Source organism: Echinops telfairi, unplaced genomic scaffold (assembly GCF_000313985.2).
Source record: "Echinops telfairi isolate 266 unplaced genomic scaffold, ASM31398v2 ScPeMD7_7410;HRSCAF=8448, whole genome shotgun sequence".
Classification (NCBI taxonomy): Eukaryota; Metazoa; Chordata; class Mammalia; order Afrosoricida; family Tenrecidae; genus Echinops; species Echinops telfairi.
The window spans coordinates 25,413,939-25,424,731 of NW_022111310.1; the positions used below are offsets into that span (position 1 = coordinate 25,413,939).

At 45.0% G+C, this 10,793-nt stretch overlaps 1 protein-coding gene across 4 annotated transcripts in view; it reads left to right on the plus strand.

Annotated features, from left to right (window-relative positions):
* Positions 1–10,480, plus strand: part of LOC115871874 (protein CutA homolog) — a 25,722-nt gene extending 15,242 nt beyond the window's left edge. For 3 of the 4 annotated variants that reach the window (XM_030887385.2, XM_045296572.1, XM_045296573.1), the window contains 3 exons: positions 151–196; positions 432–481; positions 7,135–8,016. In XM_030887385.2, the coding sequence (XP_030743245.2) occupies positions 151–196; positions 432–481; positions 7,135–7,237 (199 nt within the window). In that variant the 3' untranslated portion in view covers positions 7,238–8,016. Of the gene's footprint in view, positions 1–150; positions 197–431; positions 482–7,134; positions 8,017–9,790 lie in introns of those variants that run through there. The other variant, XR_006680714.1, reaches the window with a different exon arrangement.
* Positions 10,481–10,793: the final 313 nt, after the last annotated feature.

The window sequence follows — 10,793 nt, forward strand, 5'->3', positions numbered from 1 at the left end:
GGGGGCCTTGATCGATTCCACACTTTGCATTGTGGACTTGGAGAGTGTTGGAATTTTCCTCCTCAGGGAGTCACCTAGTTAGGGGCAGGTTTGACATCTCACGAAGCATCGCCTGAGAGCTTCCTACCTTGGTTTTGTTCTCTTCCCTAGGTACTTTTGGAAGGGAGAGATAGAAGAAGTCACTGAAATCCTAATGGTGAGTGAAAGCGGGAGGCCTTTGTCAGAGAAGGAATGAGATTTATCTTTTCCTCAGGTTCAAATGGCAGCAAAAATAAACCCACTGAGTTCTCTGCCACACAGAAGCAGCTCTAAGTTCACTTGTGAACTAGCGATCCGAGAGGAATGGTGTCTCCTAAATAGCCCCGTGAAGAGCAGCTGCTGGGCTCGGCGGGGCGAGGTCCTAAAGCAAGGGTTTTTCTTTTCTTTTGCAGTTAATAAAGACAAAGACTGCCAAGGTCCACTTGCTTTCCAGCTACATCAGGTAAGGCTGCTATCTCTTCTTGCTCATTCACCACAAAACCAGCCAGCGGAGCTCTGGGGACAAAGTACATCATCTTGACAAGCAGGCCACTTGAATCTAGCCACCAACTTCTGATATGGCCCTGGACCTGTCTCTGTCCTTCTCTGAGTCTGTAAAATGACCTAGAAGAGTCTGAGCCCGACTAGCAGTGGAGCTCAACTTGTTGGTCCCATGGCCCCGTTAAATCCTTATAAATGGTTGAAGACCCAGCGAGCTTCATTTCTATGTGTCAGATCTATCAAAGTATTAAAAAAAATTAAACAAACAAAAAAAATCCACTGCCATCGATTCTGAGTCAAACTAACCCTATATAGGACAGAGTAGACCATCCTTTTGGGTTTCCAAGACTTTCAATCTCTACCGTAGCAGACAGCGTCGTTCAGACTACTGACCTTTGGGTTAGCAGTTGGATGTGTAAGTCACTGCCTTGGTAATTAAAATTGCGGAATTTATGAACTTTTTAGTTCATTAAAAAAAAAATCAACCTCTTCCACATGAACGTAGTACCTTTTTAAGAAAAATAATAAATGAAGGGACTTCAAAATGTCTGAGAGAAAATTCCATTATTTCATTTTTTCATAAACATTGTGAAATCCCCTATTTTCACACAGAGAGAAATTAGAAGAATGGCTTTAATATACTATGATTTTTCAGAATCTTTTAAACTGTGACTTAAAAAAAAAGCAGGATTCACATTTGTAACTGTTTAGTCTGATGCAACATGTTCCATTAGTTGATGTCAGGGCCTTGAACTGAATATACTGAATCAGAATCTATATTTTTACAAGGTTTTTCACCTGGAGATCTGTAGGAATCACCTGCCTGGAGATATGTCTGCCTGGGGCAGAGATGCAAATTCTCAGGAGGCAGTCAAATTGGATGGAACTGGTTCAAAGCTCTGATTGAAGTATATTTATGAAGAAATTCTAACCTCACATCGATATCATTGGAAAAGTGAGGTGTATTTAAATAATCCTATTAGATAATTGTAGATATTATTCTTTGATACAAGGCTAAGGTTTGTTAAGTTTCTAGTTACAGTGTAGAATCTGAAACTATATTGGTGAACTTTTTGTACTGTTTTCTAAAAACTCATGCACTTTGAATGGCAATTTAGCCATGCATGGTATTTTAACATCATATACTAGTCATTTGGAAGATAATAAATTAGGCAGACTTTTCAAATATTAATATATTTCCTTATATAGTATCAAAAATTCTTATTTTTTAATATTCCCTCTGATGTTAGAATAGTATTGAAACACTTTTAATCTCTTACAATGATAAATCTAAGTTTTCAAAATTCTTCAAAATCTGAATTTTATCATTGGCAACAAATGATGTAAGTTGTTTTCTGTAGAATGATAGGCTCACTTTATTCATATTTGAAAAAATGTTCACCGGATCGACATACAGAAATCAGTTGGATTCTTGTATATTAAAGATGATGATATAAAAAAAAGATATTAAAAGGTTAATACCATTTACACTGACTGCACAAAAGATAAAATATTTAGGAATAAATAATTCCAGAGAAAAAAAGACTTATCCATGGAAAACTATAAAATACTCCTTCAAGAAACAAAAGCTTATGGAATAAGCTACCAGGGTCCTGAATAGGCAGACTAAACACTGTGAAAATTTCAATATTACAAAAAATACTTTACAAATTCACTGTAATTCTGATCCAAATCCCATAATTCTTCAAAGAAATGGAAAGACTTGACACCAACTTTATATAGAAAGGAATGAAACCCAGGATAAATAAAGCACCGTTAAAAAATGAAAAACAAAGGAGGAGGCCTTTCACTCCTAGACTTTAAAATCTAGCCATGGTAATAAAAGGAGCCTGGTACAAGTACAAGGACAGTCATGAAGACCAGTGGGCTAGAATTAACTCAGAAATACGACCAAGTACTATAGACACCTAATCTTTGATGAAGGACTAAAACACAGTAAATGGGGAAGAGATAACCTTTTCAACAAATGGTGCTGGAAAAACTATCTGTGCCTGAAAAAGAATGGAACCGGACCCATACCTCACACTGTGTACAAAAACAAACTCAAGATGGACCAAAGGCCTAAATATACATCATGAATGAAACATTAGGGACAAACTTATGGACCCCCAATACAAGGCATAAACACTACCAAAAATAATGCAAAAAATATCCACACTATAGAATGCAAAGAATTGGGACCTACTGAAAATACACTTATACACCTCAAAGGACTTCATCAAAAGAACTAACTGCAAACCCACAGATTGGGAAAACTATTCAGTAAGAATACATCAGATGATCTCTAAAATCTATAGAAAATGACAACATCTTAAGAAAAATACAAGTAACCCAATCAAAAAATGGGCACAAGGCATGAATAGACAATTTGCCAAAGATGACATCCAAGTGGCTAGCAACCATATGAAGAAATTGTTGAGTTCACTAGCAATAGTAGAAATACAAATTAAAACAATGAGATACCACCTCACACTGACACATTTAGCAAAAGTCATTAAAGCAAAATAATAAATGCGGAGAGGACAGAATGCTTTCCTTAAACGAATGCAAATACAAGTACCTTATAAACCAGCTACTGGGTATATACCCTAAGGAGAAAATGAATTCAACAAGAACAGACATATGCACGCCTATGTTTACTGAAGCAATTTCCATAATGGCAAAAAAGTGAAAACAACCAAAAGTGCCTACTATAGAGGAATGAATAAACAAATCCTGGGATATTATACACCAATAAAAACAATGACAACAGTCTGCAACCCTGAAAGACATGGACAGAATCAAAGAACATTATGTTTAGCAAACTTAGTCAGTCTTACAAAGATGAATATTTAGTGATACATTCTAGGAAAAACCAAAAGAACGTCCCTGCCCCACCTCTCATCGGCCCGCGGACCTGGCTGGTAAGATCATGGCCATCCAGGGGGTGAGCATCATCTGTCAGATCTGAAGTTCAACAACAAGAAACGTGTCAGCAGGCAGGAACAACGTATTTCAGAGCCCAGAGAATTCCCTTGTAATACTCCGCCCACTCCCCCAAACCACGCCAAAGGAGCCCAGGAGCATTGGGACTGGTCAGCGCAGCATTTGGAGAATCATACTGCCTAGTCCTCCTGCCGACTTTCTAAGTCCCCATGTCCATCCAGCCTGATCAGCAGCACCCCAGAATGTCCGGATCCCATGCCAGTTGGAGCAAGCCACCCTCTGTCCCCAGCGCCAAATGTGGGAAGGGGTTAGTGGGAAGGGCTGCCGGGCTCCCTGCCCATGTCTTACCCAATCTCTCAGAATGGGCTGGGCTGATGCGACGGGGCTTCTCTAGCTACGTGTCTAGCATTTCTTTGAACCCAGCGCTAGGGCGTGTGTATCCTGCCTGGTCGCCAGCGACCGAAAGCTCCCGCGAACAGGTAGGCTTGTGGAACCATTGGGTGGCCGCCCACACTCCCCGGGGGCCCGCACCTCTGTGCAGCTGGGGCTGCGCTGAACCGCGGAGCCCTTGGACCATGCGGTAGAAAGGATTAACGAATCCACAGCGGAGCTCTGGCCACCCAAAGCCGAACAGCCCCTTTGAAGGTGTAAGATCTGTCCTTGGTAAAGAAATTTGACCTCCTCCAGACTGCCTTGAAGATTACTCGGGGAGCCCCATGCCACCTGTTGTGCTGGGACAGCAGCACATCAGTGACCAGGACTCCCCAGCCTAAGGGCTTTCTGAAGCGCCTCGAGTACCCCATGGGGGCACTTTGTTGTTTCCCCAGACCTCTCACCTCGCAGGGTCCCGCGGGCATGGGGACCGAGGCTGAGCAGATTGGGACATTCAAAGGACTCAGAACGAAAACATTTCCCGGATGTAGGACAGAAAGCAAGGGGTCAGAAGGAGAAAGTGGCCTCCGTGGCATTGACCAGAGATGAAGTTCTTGGTACAACACTGCAGACAGCTTGGCACACAGTTGATCAGTTGGGAAGGCCCAGCTTCTGGGCCAGTTCCGGAGACAGAGATGTGCTTTCAGGACCCCGGACCAGCAGCCGGCAATAATCCCACCTGAACTGGAGCGCAACTGGTCCGGTGAACTGAACCGAGCAAAACCCACCAACTTGTTAGTAACCTGCAGGATTGGAGGGGACCCCCAGAGTAGATTGGGGTGCTCAGGCGAGCCTGATTCTAGTTGTTACTCAGGCTGGGAAGAAGGGAGGGGGGCCGGGTGCCCAGTGGGTTTTGATTTATGACCTCCAAGCCCTTAAGCTATCCCATAAATTTGGTGACCATTTTCACCAAAACCGTGAGTTACGATTTTTCAAATAAATACATTTTCCAATCAAAAGATAAATAAAAAGAAAAACAAAAAGATGTGGTTTATACACCAAAGACAAAACTTTGACTACTGCAAGGAGGTCAGAGATGAGGGTGGGGACAGGGAGGTAGGGGGGAATTAAAGCCCCCAAAAGAAAAAATGTTCATCTGAGTAACTATAATTTGTCAGTTCTTTCAAGTCAAAATGGTGTTCTGTGAGAAAACTGCTTCAGACAAGTGTGGAACTTCGGGCAGCAGAAGTGCCTTATGTAAAGCACTTCTAAATGTGACTTCCTATTGGTCACACAGAATAATAACCAGACATGTATCCAAGGGTCAGAGTTTATTAGCGTAATGGCCATGTTTGGTAAAGTGGGAGGGCATTGAAGAGGAGGAAGACTTTCGACAAGATGGATTGACACAGTGTCTGGTGATAGTGGGTGCAAACATAAGAACGATTGTGAGGATGGCACAGGACTGGACAGTGTTTTGACGGCACCTAACAACATTTATCACTTTACCAAAGGTAGTCCTAACTGAACGTGACTTGTTAATGCGACCGATGGTGAGTATGACGACAGCTGGTACCACCTGGTGCCACTATCTCGAAGCATACTAAGATGCCAGTGCTTTTAGCCATCATCGCTTTTGCACCGTATCAGCAGAGTGCAAATGGTAAATAAAATACCAGTACTATTATGAAAATCATTCTGGCCTCACGGACCTCCTGACAGTCTCGGAGATCCCCAAGGGTCAGTGGACCCCACTTGGAGAAACAAGTCTAAATCTTTATCAGTCCAAGATGTGGTTTGTGGAACTGGCATCCCCTGGCAATTTCATGTTCCCTCCTGCGCTCCCGAATAAAAAAATTCATTTCTGATGTAAGGTATAGATGAACACTTGAGAAGCGCTGATCCAGTCTGCTGGCTCGTACCAACAGCTACAGATTAGAATCATCTGGGGAATTTTTCAACTAACAGTCTGGTCCTTGTCTCCTGGAGTCTGGCTTATTTGTCTGGATTGGTGATCGAGTATGGTATTTTAATGTGCAGTGGGGTGAAAATGACCTCTCTGGATGATAAAATAATTTTCTTTCACATGTTAGGGGACCAGGGTTCCATGAATACGACTATCCCCAATGCTCAATGCCAGCAACAGGCAAGGCCTTTGTTAGCCTATCAGCAGACTGATAGAATTAGACACATTTGGTAGAAAACTGCACTGATGAGAAATTGTAGCTTAAATGGGAAAGGACTTCAGGTTTAACAGAGCAGTTCCTAGAACTTGACCCCCTGGTTTAAATCCTGGCTCTCCCACTTGTTAGTTGTACCAGAAATGCACGAGTTGCTTAGATTTACTGTGCCTCAGTTGTCTCATCTATAAAATGGGGATTAGACTAGTTCCTTGGGGTGTTACGACATTTTGGATGACTAGATATGCATACATGAAGTATGGTATAAGTGTCTGCTCTTCTAAAGTGTTAAAAAATATCTTTCACTTTGAATCCCCTAAAGCTGCTCATACATAGACATTGTTTACAGATTTCCAGGAAATAAACGAACAAGATTCACTATCCTCAGGAAAAAAATAAACTAACTTTAAAGCTTATGCATATGTATAAATATGTTGTGATTTATTAGGCATGTTATAGCATGAGAATTTCACAGTGCTTCACTGAATAGAAAGGAAGTGGGGGTCATTACCCCATTTGACATGGGATACTAAGGCCCAAGGCTTCTTCAGTCTGGATGGTAAAGAGACCATACAAAGGATGCTGAAACACAGGTGAAATGGGATCAGATTCCTGTGGGCTTAGCTGATCAGCGAAGATCCTTTAGAAAAGGTAAATGGTGGAGTTGAGCCTTGAGGGATAGAGAGGCTTTAGATTGGCTAACAGGAACCATGGGAACTTTCTAGTTGAGGGTGAGAATAATGAGGCATTAGGGATACGCTTGGAGAAAGCTGGGTGACCAGAGTACTTAGTGTGAGATAGCAACAAAAGTAGTTGCTTACATTTAACGAATGCCTACCATAGTAGTTGGGATACTAGTTACATGCTTAATATACTTTGTCTCATTTACAACTCAGGAGGCTTATCCTCTTTTGTAGGGGGGTCTTTCAAGAAACTAAGTGGCTTGCCCGGAGCTGTACCTCTTGACCCTTGTGGATGTGTGGGAAACACTGGTTGTGGCACAGGTGGGCTGTGAGCTGCACAGGTGGGCTGTGGCAGTTCACAGACCTCAGGTGAGACGGGCCAGTTCATGTCATCGCATGGACGGATTCTAATCATCACTGTTCTCTTTCCATAGGTTGTTGCATCCTTTTGAAATCCCAGAGGTCTTCAGTTTTCCCATGGACCAAGGAGATGGGCACTTTTTTAAGTGGCTTGAGGAGGGCGTGCAGGAAAACTGAGTGGGGGAGAATGAGGCTTTTTGTGCATCTGGCTGGCTGCCTCTAGCCCTCACCAGCTGCACTTTGAAGTGCATTGCTGAACTCCCTGTTCCTGTCAACACAGAAGAGCGAAGGGCTGCGGCTGGGCCAGTCAGGCCAAGCAAGAACCTAAGGAAACGTCTCTTGGAATGCTTCAGGCGTGAAGGTGGCTAAGGGATCGAGGAGCGAGGCTGGTTGGTTGTGTAGAGAAGCCAGGAGGAGGTGGCAATGAAGCTGAAGTTTGTCATCGTCTTCAACCACTGGAACTGCGTTGTTTGCTTGGGGTGTGTAACTTTCTTGTGTATCTGGAGCAAACAGCCCCAATGACGTTGTTCACCCTGGAGTACATGGGATGCACGCCTGATTCTCGGGGAATTGTCAGTGCTTTAGTCCAAAGGATGAATTACTAATGGGGACATTTCAGGAGTCAGCAGCATTATTGCTCCAAGATAGGGATGGCATGTGTTGCTCCTGAGGCTCGTGGAAGTGGGACTTGGAATGGCCTTCCTGAGTGTGTGTAGGGCTGCAGGGAACCTGGGGCTTAGACACAGCCTCATGGGTTGGGAGTAAGTCTGCTCACCTGAACGTTACAGACTTCAGAAGGGTCTGTGGAACATAGGCTCTGAGCCCACTACACCTCATGAATATTAAAGCTGTCTTAGAGTGGGAAAAAGGCAAGGGTCTGCCAGACCAGTGCTTTTCCACCTTGCTCCCCAGAGTCCTGAAACCAAACCCACTGCCCTTAGGTCAATTCCAACTCATAGCCGTTCTACAGGGCAGAGTAGAACTGCTTATGGGTTTCTGAGACCAAACTATGCTTTACGAGAGTAGAAAGCTTCAGTTTTCTTCAGAAGAGTGGCAGGTAGTTTTGAACTGCCAACCCTGTGGTCCGTAGTCCGACACATAATCCACTGGGCCACCAGGTCTCACAGCCACAGAGCCCTAGAGTTGACACAAGTTCCCTTTGAGAGCTTCTTGATCTGGGACAAGAATAAGGCGTCTTACCCATACATCAACCAATGCAACTAGGCTTTTATTATATCCCTCGTAGGATTTGGCTTGATTTTTAAAAGTCTTTGCAAAAAAAAAAAGTCTGCTAGAAGTTTGTACACCGCTGGTTTTAGCCAGTCTCCATTTTATACATCTTACTAAAAGAACCTGGCTTGTACTGAGGTCCAGAAGGGGTGGGTTGAGTGCCCGGATGGTACAGCCCAAGCTGCTCATCCCTTGAGATGCTCTCTTGCACCTGCTCCAGGGGGCTCAAGTGGAAGTGGCCTAGGCAGGCAGTGGTCAGCAGAGTCCTCTAGAACAACAAAGACTTGACCAAGGGATCCTCCATCAAGGTCACTACTCTGGGGAGACAGAGCTATTTGTCATGGACGGGAGGGCTACGTGGTATCCTGGGTCATCTCCTGAGGGAAAGGGCAGAAGGGAGGGGGTAGGGCCAAACTCAAGTTCTGATACTTCCTGTGCTGCTTTGGGCCTTAGTTCCCCCAAACACCAAAGAGGGGCCGATCTGTGAGAGCCCTTCTGTGAAGACCTTGCCGGGACTCCAGGCTGAGGCCTTTCCCAAGGTCCAAGGTTCTTTGGGTAGCCAGGGGGGATCGGAGGGGAAGGGATGCACCAGAACCAAGAGCGGTGTGGGCAGTCTCTGGCTTTTCACGGCAGTCTCTGATAGGTATAAAAATCTAGCTTGTGTCAAGGAAATCCAACATCAAATGAACTGCCTGCCGGCATCACTTTTAAGATAAAGTCCAATTTCATGGTCTGACTTGCCAGCCCCTTCCCTCCCTAGGCTCACCTTTTTCCATCACCACCTTCAGCCTCTTGGGCTTGCCTGTTCATGCTGTCCCTCTGTCTGGGATGCCCTCTGTCGAGCTGCTTGGTGAGGCTAGCTGCCCCTTGGCAAAACCTGCCTCCCCTGGTTGAAAGGAGTCCCTCTTGCCTCGGTGATAGTCGGGTGCCTTTCTGTAGCCCTGGCCCTGGTCAGCCTCGTTTCTCGATTGGGAGCTGTTCACGGTCAGGGGTGTCTGAATGGGCTTGCTGTCTTGCACGGGATTTAGCACATACTTCCCCACTTGATGTGCTGTGGAACTGAGTAACTGAAACTTCCCCACAGGACAGAGTTGCTTTGTAGCTAATGGACTTGGCAAGATCAGACATGTTTTTCCCCCTGGAACTTTATCTTAAAGTGGGGCTGAATCCAAGGGAGATGTGTCCGTTTGTGTACAGTCGCTGTCTGTGGCCGCCTTTGGGCCATTTTCTGTGCTTACTATGCACTGGGGTCAGAAAATGTCCCTTGGGGCCTTCCTCCGTTGACTATTGTTGAAAACAAGATAGACAGGAAGACGTTTACTAAACCTCTCTCTCTGCCAGGTACGTAGAGCCTCGTCATTGTTTTATGCTTGTAACTCATCATGTTATTTTGCAGATGAAATGAACCCAGAAAGTATACTCACTGACAGGAAGTGGCAGAGCTAGGATTTGAAGCGAGGTCTCCTGTTCTAAACGTGATGCCTTTTCTTTCATCCAAAGAGGGTGGCTGTCTCCCTGGAGATGCCAGGTGGACCCCGAGAGCCTGCTCTAGTCAACGCTAACGGATGAGACCCCAGGAGCTAGGTCTGTGGCCCTTTGGTTGGATTTCATCTTTTGCTACACACCGCTGATCCGGAGACCCCCGGTGTCACTGCCGTTCCTCAGGTGGGAGGGGTCACTGGGCCTGTGCGGTGAACCGGCCTCTGTGCCCACTGCCCTTTCCGAATGACGCCGAGGGCACTAGTGCGAAGACTTAGGCTGGGGTTGCCAGCTGAGGAACAGCTCCTCAGGATGTCTCAGAAGTGATTCTCGAATCCCAATCCCTTGGGAAAAATTAAAAAGCCAGCCCAGGAACAAGTACTACCATTCTCTTGTATTAAGAGGGAGCATCCTAGAGATGTTACTGGTTTGAAGGAACTGTCATCCAAAAAAAGAAACGGGAGTAGGCAGGAAACTCGACGTGGATGGACACCAGGACAGAAGCAAGTCGGTCAGAAATGACCACCATCCGTTCGGGTCCCGCCTGTACTTACTGCCGCGTTCTATTATGTGCGTGTGCGCCAACCATCTGCCAGCTATGACGAGTCATTTTGTGAATGAGAGATTGACAGACAGCCCTGTGTACAAGTGCTGTGAGTGGTGTTCCCGGAAATGACTTGGGAGCAAAATACATTCCGTTGGTAATTTCGACTCATGGTTCTGTGCAGTGGTGCTAGTCTTTGCTAGGGTGTATTTGAATGTTACCAGTCATGCGCCTTGGCATTTCCCGGTGTTTGGATAGTTCCTGAAGGCTATGGTTCTTTGTAAATTGTACCAGGCTTCATACTTATGACCGGCAATTCATTTCTTTAATGTGGAAAACAGAACACTCAGGGAAATATGATGAGGACTATATTCCCTAACTTATAACTGAGGGAATCTGAAAAGCTAGTATTCCATGGTAGGAAAGCCTCCACTTTGGTAAGTTAAAGTCCACGTACATTATCCTGCTTTAAATACCATT